The sequence below is a fragment of the Danio aesculapii genome, chromosome 15, assembly GCF_903798145.1.
Source record: "Danio aesculapii chromosome 15, fDanAes4.1, whole genome shotgun sequence".
Taxonomy (NCBI): Eukaryota; Metazoa; Chordata; class Actinopteri; order Cypriniformes; family Danionidae; genus Danio; species Danio aesculapii.
This window is the reverse complement of record NC_079449.1, coordinates 43481299-43501298: the sequence shown is the minus strand read 5'-3', so window position 1 is coordinate 43501298 and position 20000 is coordinate 43481299. Positions and strand designations below refer to the sequence as shown.

Below are 20000 nucleotides of genomic sequence, written 5' to 3'. Positions count from 1 at the left end.
ACTGTCTCTTTAAGACAGGCTTATAGACTAGCATAAGCCTTCACAAATGTGCAAGTTTGACAACCTCATTTCTGTGCGTGTGGTATTTAATGAAGCCTGTTTTAAAGTGAACTGCAGTAATCCAGACACTAAAAAAATAAAAGCATGAGTCACTATTTGAAGAGCTAAACGTGGTCTTACCCGCAGTGATTTACAATAAGTGACGAGATCTGCTTAGCAACAGCGCACCAAAAATAGAGGGTTGTTCCTTTGCATTTTAGAAAAGTTTGGAAAATAACCAAAACTTTGTTTGGTACTTTAGCTGTCAAGATCTACAGAAGATATACACTCACCGGTCACTTTATTAGGTACACCTGTCCAACTGCTCGTTAACGCAAATTTCTAATCAGCCAATCACATGGCAGCAGCTCAATGCATTTAGGCATGTAGACATGGTCAAGACGATCTGCTGCAGTTCAAAGTGAGCATCAGAATGGGGAAGAAAGGGGATTTAAGAGACTTTGAACGAGGCATGGTTGTTAGTGCCAGACAAGCTGCTCTGAGTATTTCAGAAACTGCTGATCTGCTGGGATTTTCATGCACAACCATCTCTAGGGTTTACAGAGAATGGTCTGACAAAGAGGAAATATCCAGTGAGCGGCAGTTCTGTGAGCGCAAATGCCTTGTTGATGCCAGAGGTCAGAGGAGAATGGCCAGACTGGTTCCAGCTGATAGAAAGGCAACAGTAACTCAAATAAGCACTCGATACAACCGAGGTCTGCAGAACAGCATCTCTGAACACACAACACGTCCAACCTTGAGGCGGATGGGCTACAGCAGCAGAAGACCACACCGGGTGCCCCTCCTGTCAGCTAAGAACAGGAAACTGAGGCTACAATTCACACAGGCTCACCAAAACTGGACAATAGAAGATTGGAGAAACGTTGCCTGGTCTGATGAGTCTCCATTTCTGCTGCCACATTCGGATGGTCGGGTCAGAATTTGGCCTCAACAACATGAAAGCATGGATCCATCCTGCCTTGTATCAGCGGTTCAGGCTGGTGGTGGTGGTGTAATGGTGTGGAGGAGATTTTCTTGGCACACTTTGGATTCATTAGTACCAATTGAGCATCGTGTCAACACCACAGCCTACCTGAGTATTGTTGCTGACCATGCCCATCCCTTTATGACCACAGTGTCTCCATCTTCTGATGGCTACTTCCAACAGGATAACGCACCATGTCTTTTAAGGAGCGTGTGGATGAATACCAACTAATGTGCCTTTATTTATTTATGTTTTGCATGCGCAATGCTCTTCTTCATATCATATATAGTGTGCCTGAACAGCCCACACTCTATTGACTGAAGGAGCTGTTGTTGATAATAAAGTGTTTGGATTTAGGTGATTTAGGTTCCTCCAGAGTGTTTGTGTGGGGTTTTGTGATGATCTAATAATGTGATGTCCCGCTGACACCGGGAGAATCAGCATCACCGCTGCCTCTTTAAGATCAACCGAGTGTTTCCAAGGAATTTTTTAAAGCCAGAGCTCAGTTTTGGTCTGACTAAGGTTGACATGAGCAGATCTGAGCCGTGGGGACTGCAGGAGAACAGATCCCCTGCACTGCGAAATCCCCAATGGTCAACCAACACCCCTGAGTGTCAAAATAACACTCAATCAGCGTTGTAGGTAAGTGATGAATGCGTACAACACAAACACTATGGAGGTCAGTGGTTTCCAACTTTGAGCTCAATTTTGTGCTCAACAGAAGAAAGAAAGTCAAACACATTTATGAAGAGTGAAGGGAGATTAAACGATGGCAGAATTTTATTTTTGGGTGAACTAGCCTTTTAAAACAGACCGGAGCTCCACCAGATAATCATTACAGTTTTTTTAAAGCTATATATATATATATATATATATATATATATATATATATATATATATATATATATATATATATATATATATATATATATATATATATATTTATACAACAGTTCTGTCTGGTTCTCGAATCTGATTGGCTGATAGCTGTGAGATATTTAAGTCATATCAGCACCCGTGCAGCCTCTTTACCCTTTGTGTATTACTCCGCCCACATACAGCCAGCAACAAGCAGAGACACTACAGATTGACAAATATTACTGCTGTTAGACAACATATTGTACTTTTGGGGCTTTTTAAAGTCAAGAATGTAGTTGTTTAGATTGCAACTATGCAGTTTATTTGTAAGAATAGTGCCTATTTTAAAATATTTACAATTTCTGAGAGAGCTTGTCGGCAGCTATTAACCTGCCATAGTGTAGTAGACCAAAGACGCTTGACGTTTTCTATCCACAAGATGGCGACAGAACCGCATAATAAGACCTAACGCTTAGAAGCTTCTAACAGTCTAATTTCTAACTACAGCAGATCAAATCAACTGGTAAGCATACCTGCCAACATTCCCGTTTTTCCTGGGATTATCACGTATTTCAGACCGATCTCACGCTACCATTCCGTTTTTTATTTATTCCGGAAAAACTCTGGTAATTTCACCCACCCCCCTCTTTGTTACAGTCTGTAAACACCCCCGGGTTGCCAACTTTGGTACAGTACCCGATCGCAGCGTCAAAAACCCGTTGCATCCTATCCTGGTGCTCAACAGTGTTATTCACCCCCCGACCACCCCCTCCTCCCGGTGTCTCGGATTTTCAGAGACATGTAGGCAGGTTAGATGATCTCTCACTTTTGTATGTTGTAGTGCTGTATTTATACAGATTTGCTCTCATATCAGGAATGTGTGTTGTGTTGGCAGAAAGAAAGAAGCAAAGTCCGCATGTGTTTAGCGTTTATCCTTATCTTAAACACAACAGCAGTCTGGTAGTGATTGCGTTGCTTTTTTGGGGTTAATTATTATGATATCCCGATTGCAACAGAGAAATACTGTAGACTGTAACACTGTAAGAAGATATCTCTGTAGATGTCGCATTTCATGTCACGTTCAGCCTTATAATCTTAAAGTGTGAGCAAAATCAGCTCTTTTGTCATCACTTTAGAGATTAGGCTATAGAGAATCACTCAAACACTAGCTCTACAGTGACGTTGTGAATTAGTAACGGCTTCTGCTGTTCTGATGTCAGCTGCAGATGTGAATGAATGGCGGAAGAAAGTAGTTCCTAATAAAAGGGGGTTTTTAGACTCTCCGTGTTTGATTTTCTTATTTATATACACGATTGTAGCATCGAACTGTTGTATAAACGCAATATCACACTCATAGCAGTGAGATATGGCTGTATATCAGCACTGGTGGGACGCTAAGGCACTCGGCCTCGTGCCAACGCACGCCTCCCACCAGTGCTGATATACAGCCATATCGCACTGCTACGAGAGTGATATTGCTCATATATATATATATATATAAAAATTAATAAACATTTGCTAGCTAGGAGTCTGACAACATAATTTCTGGGCATGTGATATTTGAAGCCTGTTTTAAAATGACCTGCAGTAAATTAATTGTTGGTTGAGCACTAATGATAAATGCCTGCTGTTAACAAGCAGAATCACAAGAGAAACACACACAAAAAAGACTTCGGTCAGAGTTTTAGATCAAATCAGCAGAAACGAAAGACATTAAATCTCTCACAATCTCAGCAGAGGATCATTTAAACAGCTTCGGCAGCTTCACTTATTACTCACCTGTTTGACTTTATGACTGTCAGCCGTATGTAAAGTAATTAGTGAGATTTCTAGGGAATTCGTTGTTTTATTTTGATTGAATATACTCAATCGTAACCATTGTGGTTAACTCTTGAGTACTCATATTAGTTTCTCTTTGGCTGCTGTGTTATTGCAAGAAGAATGAGACGAAATATGATGTAAAGTATTTTGATTGACTGATCTTACCAGTGAGCCATTCACTCATTTTCCTTTGGCTTGGTCCCTTATTAAATAGGGGTCGCCACAGTGGAATGAACCGCCAACTATTCCAGCATTTTTTTGTTTTTGTTTTTGCAGAGGATTATGTCTGTGTGTCTAATGTTTCTCACATGTTTAAAGTGTTCAGTGTTCATGTGTTTTTGATCCTTGATTAAAGCAAAGCTGTACAATTACAGATGCCATAACAAACAGTTAAATCAACAGCACATCACCATCTTAATCCGAGAATAACTCACTCAGCAAATCAAACTATTATAACTGAGAATTTAATCTTATTATATTGTTTCTCTTATTTTACTACACAATTGCTGCAGCCAAAGAGAAACTAATATGAGGACTGAAGTGGAAGAGCCTGAGTACAGTAAAAACTGCTCACCACAATGATGCCTGAGTATCTTCAGTAAATCTCACACTGCAGAAAATATGTTTGTCTTGCTTCCAAATATAGAAACATATCTGACGACTCTTAAATCAAGAAGCATTTTGAGACAAGAAAAAAATAAAGGGCTCTATCATACACTTGATGTTTGCCCTAATTTGTTGTTATTTTCAGACCAGCGCAACCCTAATTTCCCATTTTGCGTCACGTTGTTTAAATAGCAAACACTCTGCGCCACTCTGCGGACTCATAGGTGTGCTGGTCTATAAAGGAGGTGCACTGTTGGTGTGTTGCTGTTCTGAGAAACTGAAATAGACCACACCATTGACCAACTAAAAGCTGCTCTAAAGTCCAGCAGAGTGTGTTAGTTATGCGCCTATGCTGGTCCAAACGCTTACACACTGCTGAATACACACAGGATGAACAGCAATACACAAATATCTTTACAGATGAAAACAATTAAAGGATTAAAATGATACAGAAATGATTATTTTCTACATCCATATAAAATGTAATATAGCAAATGTGCCAGGGCGCGACGCAACAGACTCTTAAAGGGAATGTGAGATGAGACTCTGATTGGTTTAATGCACGTTATGCTCAAAACACACCCAGAACTCATTAAGAGAATAAGCTCAACCCTGTTAGACCATGCACCAGGGCGCAGAGCGTATTTATCCATCCCTAAAAAAGCAAAAGTGGATTCAGACACGTCCTTAATGCTTTTGCGTCGTGCGCTTTAGACTTTGTGCCTAGATCACTTAAATTAAGCCCATAGTCTTGTTTTCAGAAATAATGAGTCAAAATGAATTGAGTTTCTCCTTTAAACAAGCAAAATAATAAATCTGACGAAAATATGTCGCTTTTAAAAATATGATAATTTTGCTTATCCCATTGGCAGATTATTTTGCTAAAGTTGTCTGAACTTTATGAAGTTCTTAGCAATGCACATTACTAATCAATATATTTACAGTCAGAAATTACAAAATGTCTTCTTGGAAATGATCTTTACTTAATATTCCCTTTGTATTTTTTTTTCTACAGCCACACACTCTATACCGAAAGTCTTTAAATACTTTATATTTGCTTTTATTTTCTATTGCAAAACTTCTGTTTCTCCATAATTTAGATTATATTATTGTTATTATTATTATTGTTACTATTTTAAGGTCACGAGAGGTTGTGTAAGAATTTCACTGCATATTCCACTGTGTGTGACTCTGTATGTTATGAATACAATGTAAATTTGTATTTATCCAAATTATTTTTGACATAAAAGTAAACATACAATTTAAATATTGCATATTTTGGTTGTTCCCAACAATATACAGCTGAAGCCAAAGTTATTCACCCTCCTGTGAATTGTTATTATGAACAGATTCAGGAATTTCTCAGCATTTCCTATAATATTTTTTCTTCTGGAGAAACTCTTATTTGTTTTATTTCGGCTAGAATAAAAGCAGTTTTTAATTGTTTTAAAGACATTTTAAGGTCAATATTATTAGCCCCCTTAAGCAATATTAGTTTTGGATTGTCTCCAGAACAAACCACTGTTATACAATGACTTGCCTAATTACCATAACTTTACCCTAATTTACCTAGTTAAGCCTTTACATGTCACTTTAAGCTGAATACTAGTATCTTGAAGAATATCTAGTCTAATATTATTTACTGTCATCATGGCAAAGAGAAAATAAATCAGTTATTAGAGATGAGTTATTAAAACTATCATGATTATAAACGTGTTGAAGAAATCTGCTCTCCGCTAAACAGAAACTGTTTAACAATCTACAGGAGGGCGAATAATTCTGACTTCATCTCTACGCCTCATAAGGCTGCTTCTGTGCTCCAGGGACACACACACATGCAGACTGCGGGGTGTTGATGCAGCATTGGGGATTTTGCGCTGCGCTCTCTGTGTGACGTGACAGAGAAACGTCGCTCTCCGTGCAGAAGTCCTGAGTTCAGCATCTCTGCAGTTTCATTGTGGGCACATCAGCCTCTGCTCCGGCCACGCTGATTCATGCCACACACTCTGATGGTTCACGTTCAACTCGGAGAAATCCCCTACACATGCTGACCTACTTTATATCGCGCCGCAAATAAACACTACACTTTTTGACGCATTTCTGGTCCAAATATCCACAAATTCTTTAATCAAGAAGCATTTTCTATAGACAAGCTAAAACTATTGTGTTGTTTTCACAAATAATGAGCCAAAAGGAAGTGAGTTTTTCCTTAAAACAAGCTAAAATAATCTGCCAATGAGGGAAGGAAAATACTGTTTTTTTTTATTTTTATTTATTTATTTATTTTTTTTATTGTAGAAAAAACATTTGAAATTTAGCATGAAAATACACTTTTTTACATTTTAACCCCCCCCCCCCCCCCCTCCCCCAAAGCATCCAGATTCAGTTGAACAGGTAAATCTATTATACATGGGCTAAGGCAAAGAAAAACATACTGTATTCCACATACAAAAATACACATATACACATATCAATCAATTAACTAATAGCGTGAGAGGTATTTGCTTGTGCCATTGTATAGTTATGATCCAAAAATTGTATAAACAGATCCCAAATTTTATGGTACTCTTTTAATTTGCCCTTTATACTGTAGGTGACTCTTTCCAGTGCAATGTAATGTGTCAAATCTTTCAGCCAGTGATCAATCGATGGACTTTCTATGTTCTTCCAATAGAGTGCTATCAAACGCCTTGCAATCACAAGACACATATCAATCGTTTTAGCTTTATAACCTGGTAATGACAAACTTACTGGGAATAAACCCAACGCACATATTTCAGGTGTAACTGGAATTGGTTTTAAAATCATTGAGGAGATTAATGTTACTACGTTTTGCCAGAAAATCTTAATCACCTCACATTCCCAGATACAATGAAAGAATGTTCCTTTATGTTTTTGGCATTTGAAACATATATCTGGGATGTTTGGGTTAATTTTGTTTAGTTTTTCAGGTGTGATATAGGTGCGCATTGCCCAGTTATATTGGATCATTTTAAATCTAGTATTAATTGACAAGTTCTGGGCTTTAACACATATTTGGCTCCATTCTAAATCTGTCAGGTCATATTGTAAATCTGTACACCAAGAATCTTTCTTAGATTCTGACGTTTCTTTAGAGCCATTGACTAATTTGCTATAAAACAAGGAAATATAATTTGTGATAGGATTCTGATAAAACATAATTTTTTCTAATTCAGTTTGTGGGGGTCTAGCTAGTGAGTGGTTTTGCTTAGGAAAATACTGTTATTTCAAAGCAAAAACGAGATTATTTTGCTTGTTTTAAGGAAAAACTCACTTATTTTTTTGACAACAAGACAATATTTTTTGATTTAAGAATGTTGAGATATTTGTACAAGGTACAAGACAAAAACTCTAAGTAAGAATAGCATTTTTGTGCAGTGTATGTTGACTAAAAAGGAATATAAATAGTATTTAAACTAGAGGTTTAACGGATCACGGTTGATCCATGATTCGTACGGATCACAACCTACACTTCGGAAAATACGTGACCCGCAGATTAATACATATTTTAACTTGTAGATTAATCCTAAATTTGTTACGATCGCAGAGAGATCGCCTCTCGTGCCATTTAAAAATGTTAAGACAAGAAAATAATAAAGGGCTCTATCATACACTGTGTTTGCCCTGATTTCTTGTTATTTTCAGACCAGCGCAACCCTAATTTTCCCATTTTGCGTCACGTTGTTTAAATAGCAAACCAATCTGCGCCACTCTGCGGACTCATAGGTGTGCTGGTCTATAAAGGAGGTGCATTGTTGGCGTGTTGCTGTTCTGAGGAACTGAAATAGACCACACCATTGACCAACTAAAAGCTGCTCTAAAGTCCAGCAGAGTGTGTTAGTTATGCGCCTATGCTGGTCCAAATGCTTACACACTTTTGAATATGTTGACTAAAAACTAATATAAATAGCATTTAAACTAGAGGTTTAACGGATCACGGTTGATCCATGATTCGTACGGATCACAACCACTTCGGAAAATATGTGACCCGCAGATTAATACATTTTTTTAACTTGTAGTGTAATCCTAAATTTGATCGCAGAGAGATCGCCTCTCGTGCCATTTAAATCGCATGCATGAAAGCATTTAGGCTTTCCTGTAAAATATGATGATGGAGGAAGTTGTGGTGGGTTATTGAGGATGTGGTGGGTTTCTTAGGTTATTAAAGGTGTTTTCTGTCACTACTTGTTTAGCCTGCATTAATGCATTCAGTGTAAACTGCACGGGTAATCATTAACAGATCAGGATCTCAACACCCACGCAACATCAATTATAAATGATGCTGATTTGCATATGTTTATTAATCCTTCCAATTGCAAAAATCAAGACCGATTCAGTCGTTAGTTTACAAACAGTCAAATAACGCAGAAGTACTGACATAACAGTTTATAGTTGAGATCAAAATACTGATGTTTACGTGCATTCAACTTGACGCTCAAAAATGAAAGCAGCAATTACATTATTTAACCATTAGGTGGCGACAACCAGCCATCATAAATATACCACTGAATAATTCCTCAAAAAATGATCATCTAGCAATGAAACGTGAAGTTTCGTGAGTGAATAACTGAATCATTTATTGAAGACTACAAATAAATATGGGTTGTGTAAATGATAATGTTAGATTTCTATATTTAGTGTTATCAGCAACAGTTGTAGTAACTGTAAAATATTCAGTGCTGTGAACAATTCACTATTTATTTTATTACTTGATTATTTCTTCATTTTATTTTTAATAGAATTAAAGCTTCTAAGTTCTGTTTGTCAAAACCAAAAGCTTGTTGCAGTGCTGTTTTTGTGTTGTGTGCTTCTGTGATTATCATGTGCTCCTTTGTTCTGTTTTCCCGCCACTAGTTTCACGAGTTTCACCTGTGTTCATCCCCTGCGTGTTATCAGAGTCAAGCTGCGGTCACACTGCCCTTTTCTCCCCATAGACTTCCATTCATATGCACTCGAAAGCGTCAGACCGGAAATGCAAGGTTGTACGACAAGTTTCGCAGTTCGCTGCGAATGGTGCAGTTCAAGCTTGTTGAACTCTAACCTGCGAAATCGCATCACATGACTGCGTAAGACCAATCGAAGATCAGAACATGACCTCTCTAGACAGAAATTTCAATTATGGAGCAATCGCTGGCTTTTTTAAATGGCTAATCATCTTGTTTAATCCAGCCTCTTTTCGCAGCGCCATACGACCGCAGCTTTATTATGCCGCTTGTATTTATACCCTGCATTTATTTAGTTCCTTGTCTGGTCTCGAACCCTGTGCTCCTACATGTGTATGTTCCACTGCTTGCAGTCGGTGTCTTTGTAAGTAAATACGTGTTTTCTTGTTAACTCCTGCGGTTCCTGTGCGTTATTGAGGGTGAGCCTAAATCGTGACACTGCTTGTTGAAACTACTTATTTAAAATGAGCTGAAACAACTCAATTCTGAGATTTTTTTTGGGAAACTTGATTTTTTTATGTTGAATCCACTTACAAGTGTTATATAAACAATCAATTATCTGCATTTTTTACAGTGTAGATGTCATTATATTGGCGGCAAGTTGGCTCAGTGGTTAGCACTTTGGCCTCGCAGCAAGAAGGTCGCTGGTTCGAGTCCCGGCTGGGCCAGTTGGCATTTCTGTGTGGAGTTTGCATGCTCTCCCCGTGATGTCGTGGGTTTCTTCCAGGTGCTCCGGTTTCCCCCACAGTCCAAACACATGCGCTATAGGGGAACTGATTAACTAAATTGGCCGTAGTCAGCACGGTGGTGCAGTGGGTGGCACAATCATCTCACAGCAAGAAGGCTGCTGGTTTGAGCCCCAGCTGGGCCAGTTATCATTTCTGTGTGGAGTTTGCATGTTCTCCCTGTTTTGGCGTGGGTTTCCTCTGGGTGCTCCGGTTCCCCCCACAGTCCAAACACATGCTCTATAGGGGGATTGAATAAGCTAAATTGGCCGTAGTGTATGTGAGTGTGTGGGTATTTCCCAGTGTTAGGTTGCAGCTGGAAGGGCATCCACTGCGTAAAACATGTGCTGGATAAGTTGGCGGTTCATTCCGCTGTGGCGACCCCTGATTAATAAAGGGACTAGGCCCGAAAAGAAAATGAATGAATGAATTAAAGAAATTGTTTGTAGCATATCAGTCTGTGTGTGTGTGTGTGTGTGTGTGAGTGAGATAGAGAGAGAGAGAGAGAGAGAGAGAGAGAGAGAGAGAGAGAGAGAGAGAGAGAGAGAGAGAGAGAGAGAGAGAGTGGGTGTTTCCCAGTACTGGGTTGCAGCTGGAAGGGCATCCGCTGTGTGAAACATCTGCTGGAATAGTTGGCGGTTCATTCCGCTGTGGTGACCCCTGATAAATAAGGGACTAAGCTGAAGGAAATTGAATGAATGAGTATCATTATATTTGACAGTCTATAAATTCTCACCGACTGTGTTCTTGTCTCAAAAGGGATGTGAACTTGTGTGGGTTTTTTTCATCCAGGAAGTGCACGTGCAGCCGTTTCCTGTGCCAGTTTCAGAGGCGTGTACACTCTTCTCCAGATGTCAGACATCTCACATTTACTTACCACTTAATTGTATTTATATAAACTGACCGCTACGTGTGTCATAATTACAGTATGTTGCGTCTACTAATGACGTGAAACTGTGGACTGTCCAGTTCAGCCCTAAAATATATGAGCTGCGACTCTGGGGTGAGGAGAGAAATGTCATGAGTCATTCAAGCCCTTCATATTTAATATAAATGCGCAGGTTATAAGAAAGCACACTCAAAGCATGCAGTCGCGCTAGCAAAACTGATACGGATGACCCTCAGTTTGACATTTCTTCTGACAGGATCAGAATGATGAAGCGCTTCATGGTTTCCGTTGTGAAAAAAAAGACTAAACTAAAATTACACATGCTTAGAAACAGAGAGGTGTGAAATAAATGTGGTGTCAAACTACACTTAAAGGGCTAGTTCACACTAAATGTTTTATTTGCTACACTATTTACTCTCGCTTAAGTGTTTGCAAACCTTTATGAGCTTCTTCCTTCTGTTGAACGCACAAGAAGATATTTTGAAGAATGTTGGAAATCAGTAATCATTGACTTCCATAGTAGGAAAAACAAATACAATGGACGTCAAGGGCTACAGGTTTTTGACATTCTTCAAAATATCTTCCCTACTGTTGTACAGTAAAGAAGACATTTTTAGAATGCTGAAAACCAGTAACCATTGACTTCTACTGTAGGAAAAACAAATACAATGGAAATCAATAGTTACAGGTTTTTGACATTCTTCAAAATATCTTCCCTACTGTTGTACAGTAAAGGAGACATTTTGAATAATGCTGAAAATCGGTAACCATTGACTTCCATAGTAGGAAAAACAAATACAATGGAAATCAATAGTTACAGGTTTTTGACATTCTTCAAAATATCTTCCCTACTGTTGTAAAGTAAAGGAGACATTTTGAAGAATGCTGGAAATCGGTAACCATTGACTTCCATGGTAGGAAAAACAAGTACAATGGAAATCAATAGTTACAGGTTTTTGGCATTCTTCAAAATATCTTCCCTACTGTTGTACAGTAAAGGAGACATTTTGAAGAATGCGGAAAACCGGTAACCATTGACATCTACTGTAGGAAAAACAAATACAATGGACGTCAAGCGTTACAGGTTTTTGACATGCTTCAAAATATCTTCCCTACTGTTGTACAGTAAAGAAGACATTTTTAGAATGCTGAAAATCAGTAACCAATGACTTCTACTGTAGGAAAAACAAATACAATGGAAATCAATAGTTACAGGTTTCGGGCATTCTTCAAAATATCTTCCCTACTGTTGTACAGTAAAGAAGACATTTTGAAGAATGCTGAAAATCGGTAACCATTGACATCTATAGTAGGAAAAACAAATACAATGGAAATCCATAGTTACAGGTTTTTGGCATTCTTCAAAATATCTTCCCTACTGTTGTAGAGTACAGAAGACATTTTGAAGAATGCTGAAAATCAGTAACCATTGACCTACATAATAGGAAAAACAAATACAATGGAAGTCAATGGTTACAGGTTCTTAACATTCTTCCAAATATCTTCTTTACTCAAACAAAACTCAAAAAGGATTAATACGAATAAGGATTGAGTACAACTAGATGATGACAGAGTTTCAGTTTTGGGTGAACTGTCCCTTTAATTGCATTCTATCTATGATTAAATGAAAATGTAATAAAATGCTGTGTTTGATGCAGTTAATTTATACATCAGTACATCTTGATATGTAAAGATTCCCAATCATACAGATTACAGACATGTTTCTACAGGTTTTCATGAGGGAAACTTCAAGACCTTTTAAGACCCACTAAAGCAAATGTAATGAAAAAAGGAAAAGCGCATGAAGAGTTGTGTTTAAAGCTGCATTTCAAAGCGATTCAACACCTTCAGATCAGACCCACTGTATATTTCTATTTGTATTTATTTACTTATTTGATAAATTACTTCATTTACTTGCTATTATTGTTTATGGTTCAATTTTATTCTGCATTTTTGGACTGTAACACATATTACAATGTCTTTAAAATGTGCTTTTAATTAAATTGAATTGAATTTTTGTTTTAATTGAATTAAAATTGTATTTTTGAAAGCACATTAATCCTGATCATTCTGAATAAACATGACGTACAGTAGGCATTTGGTAATGTAACATGTAAGTGTGACTTAAGTATAAATAATACTGTAAACTTAAAGGGACAGTACACTCAAAAGTACAAATTCTGTCATCATTTACTCTCTCTTGATTCAAACCTTCACGGGTTTCTCTTCTTCAGTTAAACACAAAAGAAGATATTTTGAAGAATGTTGGATTCCTGTAGCCATTGGCTTTTATAGAATTAGTTTTCCCTACTATGGAAGTCAATGGGTTTCAGCATTCTTCAAAATATCTTTAAGTGTTTATAACCACTTGAGGGAGAGTAAACAGTGAGAAATTTCAAAACTATCACTTTAAATCAGGCCTTCTCATAGTCTGGATCTGGACCGCGAGAGTATTCAATCCGGACCCGACTCCATTTCATATTGCAAGACCATGTGTTCATTCATTTTCTTTTCAGCTTAGTCCCTTTACTAATCTGGGTCGCCACAGCGCAATGAACTGCCAACTATTTCAGCATTTGTTTTACGCAGCGGATGCCCTTCCGGCCGCAGCCCATCACTGGGAAACACCCATACACTCATTCCCACACATACGCTATGGACAATTTAGCTCGCCCAATTCACCTACAGCACACATCTTTGGGCTTGTGGGGGAAACCGGAGCACCTGGAGGAAACCCACACCAACATGCTGCAAACTCCACACAGAAATGCCAACTGACCCAGCCGAGGCTCGAACCAGTGATCATCTTGCTGTGAGGTGACAGTTCTACCCACTACTCCACCGCATTGCCTGTGTAAAGGATTCAAACTGTGGATTTCCTTCATTGACAGACGCATTAACCTTGTTTCAAGAGTTCACACTTGGATATTGTTTGACAACTGTTAGCAGGTTTGGCATGCTGTCCCGGAAGAGAACCCTTAGCTCGGAGATAGGTGAGCCCAGGGCTCCCGCCTGGTCTATGGAGCATATGAGGGGAGTACGAGATCAGGTGGTTCTCGAGAACTCCCCGTGGTAAAGGAAGACAGGAGGAGAAGGGGTGGATGGGGGGTTTCTTCGGAAAACGAAGATAAGAGAGTAGTTCTAGCTAGGCTACTTATAGTGAGTTGGGTTTAATCTGATTGGCTAACTAGTGAATGTAGATGAGTGGCCAGCTGCAGTCAATCATATCACGTGCTCCTCTCGAAATTAGTTTGAAAACTTCACAAATCAACTGTTGTTGATAGTTTTGTAAAGAATATTAAGAATAAAATCCAAGGCAAAATATTCAAGTTTTCCTGCGTGACTCTGTTGTCAAGACATCCAGTGAGCTTACAAGGCTTCACATGATCGAGCCGGATAATACGGCGTGCGCACCACAGCAAAGCGATCATTTGAACGGACGAAGATGATGGTCTCACGGAAAGCTTGATGAAGAGAATCGACAGTTCAACGTTTAATGGACACACAAGTATGTGTTTATTTTAGCACAAAGCCATCCTGCTTGAGTTATAATGAGAATATTGGAGTTGTAAAGAGTGGAAATGTGAAATGAAACACGTTTGGAACGGCAGTATCCACAAAATACAGCTATAAGGCACGCAAAACTACAACACCTAAAGTTTTCGTTACACATCTTTTATATTTTTCATCTTTTTTTTGGAGAGGGGTCTGGATGCAGACCTGATGCACTTGCAATCTGAGCTGCATGCAATGCTTTTTAATGCCCGCCCCTTCCAGTGACGTCACTCACTCCATTAAGTGCATTGTGTCAGACGTTGCATCTCAGAGATATGCTGTCTCAGCTTGCATCAGCATGGCTGCATACAGATACTATTGGGCCTACCTGCACTTATATTAGTGGTTTGCCACATTTGCATTGTATTGCATGTGTTTTGAATGCAAATGCCACTTTATTTCATGAAAAACAAATAGTGTTGACTTGTGATGCATGTTTTGGATGTTTATTAAAGGCAAGTTATGTAATATCAATTGTTCTGAACCTTTAACTTTAATATAAAATCAGATTTGGACATTTTAAAGAGCCCATATTATACATGAAATAGGGTCATATGTAGGTTGTAAGGGTCTCCAACAACAGTCTAATATGCATGCAAGGTCAAAAAACACTTTGATGGTCTTATAATCTGCATTTATTTTTACCTAATTATCCCAGTGACTCCCATATGAATCGTTCAGCGATTCATTTGTACCCAAACCCCTCCTCAGTGCGAGGCTAATTTGCGCTGATTGGACCGATGACAGCCTGCTGCGATTGGTCGACGACACTGACAGGCTTCAGCGCGAGACAGAGTGAAATGCCCAGCTGCTAATCTACAATATAAAAGTAGTCACAGTGCATACACGCTTCATAGTGGACTTTGGCTGCCAGTGGGTGAATGTAAATACAGACGATGGACTAGAAAATACCGACGACTAACTATTTTATCAAGCAAAAAGTCCAAGAACTGGCGAGGAGATCTCCTAGCCCATCACAGTCTACCTGCTCTTTTCACACACACACACACACACACACGCACACACACACACGCACACACACACACACACACACACACACACGCACGCACACACAGGGCCGGCCCGTCCATAGCGGCGTCGGGGACACCTCCCTCACCACCGCGTCCTCAGTTATATCCGCGAACAATAACCCCCCCACCGCCCCCGTCTTCAATTTCAACCACGACCCGGTCCTTACTTAACTAACGGGTCCCTTTCGTTTTCACTATCGCGTTGAGGGCGGCGTGATCATCCTTTGCCTAGAGTGGCAGTTCAGCTTGCTCCGGTGCTACGCACACACATTACACTCCTCCCCAGAGAACACAACACACACGCCTAGAGCGCCAGTTCAGCTTGCTGGGTGCAATTTAGACACACCTCGAACCTGAGCTGAACTATTTTGAAACTTGACCGCTGCATGTGTGTAGAAACAGCTGACGATCCGTAAACAAATCGGCAACGAAACTTGTGTTTCATAGCCGCGTCATCACGAAACACCTAATGACTCGTTATCAAGACGACTCGTTTGAAGCACTATGAGTCGACTCTTTTATAGATGAATCAACAGTTTTAAACACTGTACACTTACAGATTTAAGCCTTAGCTGGATATTTCACTTCACTTAGAGCTGTGTTACACACTATATGGAAGAGCATTTTCAAAAATCCATAATATGGGCTCTTTAATATAGACATTAAGAACCCCTGCTTGAAATCATAAAGCTACTTACAGTATTAGACTTCATGAACTAAATGAATTAAATCTAAATAAAATCTATAAACTGGAATACATTTTTTGATATATGAATTTCGTCTTGTTGTAAATCAATCATAATGTAGGTCAGAGTTTTATAAACAGGTTTGAGCATCCGAGATGAATCTTACGTGGTTTAGAACCAACGCAGATTTACATAAAAATCAAGAGGAAATAAAAATGTCACCAAAAAGCACATACCAGGTCTGCCACAGGTGACTTCTTGCGGTTCTGTTTCTCCACCTCCACCTGCATCTTGGCCATGGGTTTGGCCATAGCGAGCGCCATCTTGGCCTCGGCCTGCAGTTTCTTCTGCCGACTCAAGAAATCCATGTCCTCCAGAGACTCAGAGTCATCTTCTGTGGTGTCTCTGTCCGAGTACGACGAGCTCTGCTTGCTCTGATAACACAAGACAACATTGGTAGATATTAAAGATGAACCCCTTAACTCTTATATCTGAAGAAATTATATTCCAAATTTGAAGTTGATATCTGAAAAAATGAGCTTTGTGTGTTATTTAGTTTGGGTGCAGTACCACACATGACCACCGGGTGACATTCAGTTTCTATTGGTGACCATATAAGAGCGCCCCCTATTTCTGTGTATGTCAGCAGGGGCGTAGCAACCGGGGGGACGGGGAGGATCCGTCCCCCTCACTTTTAGAGACAGACCATTTAGAAACAGGTGATTAATAATTATATGAACGTATACAGCCGTCCCCCCCCACACTTTTAAAACGTCTGCTACGCCCCTGTATTGGTATATATTAAATATTAACCCCTTATTTGTCATATCTAAACAAATTATATTCTAAATTTGAAGTTGATATCTGAAAAAATGACCTTTGGGTGTTATTTAGTTTGGGTGCAGTACCAGACATGACCACCGGGTGACATTCAGTTTCTATTGGTGACCATATAAGAGCGCCCCCTATTTCTGTGTATGTCAGCAGGGGCGTAGCAACCGGGGGGACGGGGAGGATCCGTCCCCCTCACTTTTAGAGACAGACCATTTAGAAACAGGTGATTAATAATTATATGAACGTATACAGCCGTCCCCCCCCCACTTTTAAAATGTCCGCTACGCCCCTGTATTGGTATATATTAAATATGAACCCCCTTAATTGTCATATCTAAACAAATTATATTCCAAATTTGAAGTTGATATCTGAAAAAATGAGCTTTGTGTGTTATTTAGTTTGGGTGCAGTACCAGACATGACCACCGGGTGACATTCAGTTTCTATTGGTGACCATACAAGAGCGCCCCCTATTTCTGTGTATGTCAGCAGGGGCGTAGCAAGCAGGGGGGACGGGGAGTATCCGTCCCCCTCACTTTTAGAGACAGACCATATAGAAACAGGTGATTAATAATTATATGAACGTATACAGCCGTCCCCCCACTTTTAAAATGTCCGCTACGCCCCTGTATTGGTATATATTAAATATTAACCCCTTAATTGTCATATCTAAACAAATTATATTCCAAATTTGAAGTTGATATCTGAAAAAATTACCTTTGGGTGTTATTTAGTTTGGGTGCAGTACCACACATGACCACCGGGTGACATTCAGTTTCTATTGGTGACCATATAAGAGCGCCCCCTATTTCTGTGTATGTCAGCAGGGGCGTAGCAACCGGGGGGACGGGGGGGATCCGTCCCCCTCATATTTAGAGACAGACTATTTAGAAACAGGTGATTAATAATTATATGAACGTATACAGCCGCCCCCCCCCCCCCCCACTTTAAAACGTCTGCTACGCCCCTGTATTGGTATATTTTAAATATTAACCCCTTAATTGTCATACCTAAACAAATTATATTCCAAATTTGAAGTTGATATCTGAAAAAATGAGCTTTGTGTGTTATTTAGTTTGGGTGCAGTACCAGACATGACCACCGGGTGACATTCAGTTTCTATTGGTGACCATACAAGAGCGCCCCCTATTTCTGTGTATGTCAGCAGGGGCGTAGCAAGCAGGGGGGACGGGGAGTATCCGTCCCCCTCACTTTTAGAGACAGACCATTTAGAAACAGGTGATTAATAATTATATGAACGTAAACAGCCGTCCCCCCCACTTTTAAAATGTCCGCTACGCCCCTGTATTGGTATATATTAAACATTAACCCCTTAATTGTCATATCTAAACAAATTATATTCCAAATTTGAAGTTGATATCTGAAAATGACCTTTGGGTGTTATTTAGTTTGGGTGCAGTACCAGACATGACCACTAGTTGACATTTAGTGTCCATTGGTGGCCATATAAGGGTGCCCCCATGTCTGTGTATGTCAGTATTGGTAGATAATAAAGATTAACCCCTTAACTGTCATATCTAAACAAATTATATTCCAAATTTGAAATTGACATCTCAGAAAATGAGCTTTGGTATTATTCAGTTGGGCACAGTACCAGACATGACCACCAGGTCAGGACTTTCAGTTTCTATTGGTGACCATATAAGAGCGCCCCCTATTTCTGAGTATGACAATACAGACAGTATTGAATGATATTAAAGAGATTTCAAAAATCTAGAAGCTTTTTTAGTTGCTTAACCACTTCACTTTCACACCCATTTTTTCCATAGACGTTAAAACGGTGTTCAACTTGAATGAATGCTTTTGGAGCATAGATTTGAGCTTGGTCTCATTTTAAGTTTGGTGGTTTAAGATTGGCGATTGAAACAGTATTGGTAAAAATTCAATAATAGATTTCCAAACCCTAGTTTTTTGTTGCTTAACCCCTTAACTTTCACCTTAATTTTTTTGGAAAATAGACGCTAAACTGTTATTCAACTTAAATGAATGCTTAGGTGCATAGATTTAAGCTTGGTCTCATTTTAAAGAGGACAGTTGTCAGATTATTGTAGATCAAGTGAAAAAGTATAAAAAGTTTAATAAAACAAAGTTATGTGCCTTTAAGATTAGGAAAATAATAAAACAATACATTTATATTTTGCAAAACCTGTTTTAATCTGACATTGACAGACAGAAAAGCGAAGCTAAATATCTGAAGAAATTATAATCCAAATTTGTAATGCAAAGATAATATCTCAAAAAATGAGCTTTCTTTGTTTTTTTAGTTTGGGTGCAGTACCAGACATGACCACTGGTTGACATTCAGTTTTTATTGGTGACCATATTAGAGCGCCCCCCTATTTCCGTGTATGACAGTACAGACATTATTGGTAGATATTAAAGATTAACCGCTTAATCGTCATATCTGAACAAATAATACTCCTTATTTGAAGCTGATATCTGAAAAAATGAGCTTTTGGTGTCATTTAGTTTGGGTGCAGTACTAAATATGACCACCAGTTGACATTCAGTTTTTATTGGTGACCATATTAGAGCGCCCCCCTATTTCTGTATATGACAGTACAGACAGTATTGGAAGATATTAAAGATTAACCCCATCAATTGTCATATATGAACAAATTATCCTCCAAATTTGAAGTTGATACCTCAAAAAAGCTTTTGATATGATTTTGTTTGGCTGCAGTACAAAAAATGATGACGTTCAGTTTCCATTGGTGGCCATATAAGCGCGCCCCCTTATTTTGTGTATGTTTTGAGGAATATGAACTATATATTTTCATATTTTTGACAATATTTGTAAGGTAGACGTCCCAATCTAAAGTGCATAGGTGGTTTGATGGTATTTGATTTGAATTTAGCCTTTAAAAATCATCTAAAATGGTGGATTGCTGTAGCTAAGTAATGCTTTAGGACGCTGATAAGTATGTTTGTCGCGAATTAATTAATAACTTTTGCTCAGTAATATCTATCAAAACCCATCAGAGATG

General features: G+C 38.9%; 1 protein-coding gene across 4 annotated transcripts in view; it reads right to left on the bottom strand.

Moving 5' to 3' along the window:
* The window catches only part of schip1 (schwannomin interacting protein 1), a 276819-nt gene that overhangs the window by 7957 nt on the left and 248862 nt on the right, over positions 1 to 20000 (bottom strand). For all 4 annotated transcript variants that reach the window (XM_056474002.1, XM_056474003.1, XM_056474005.1 and 1 more), the window contains one exon: positions 16396 to 16593. In XM_056474002.1, the coding sequence (XP_056329977.1) occupies positions 16396 to 16593 (198 nt within the window). The remainder of the gene's footprint in view (positions 1 to 16395; positions 16594 to 20000) is intronic.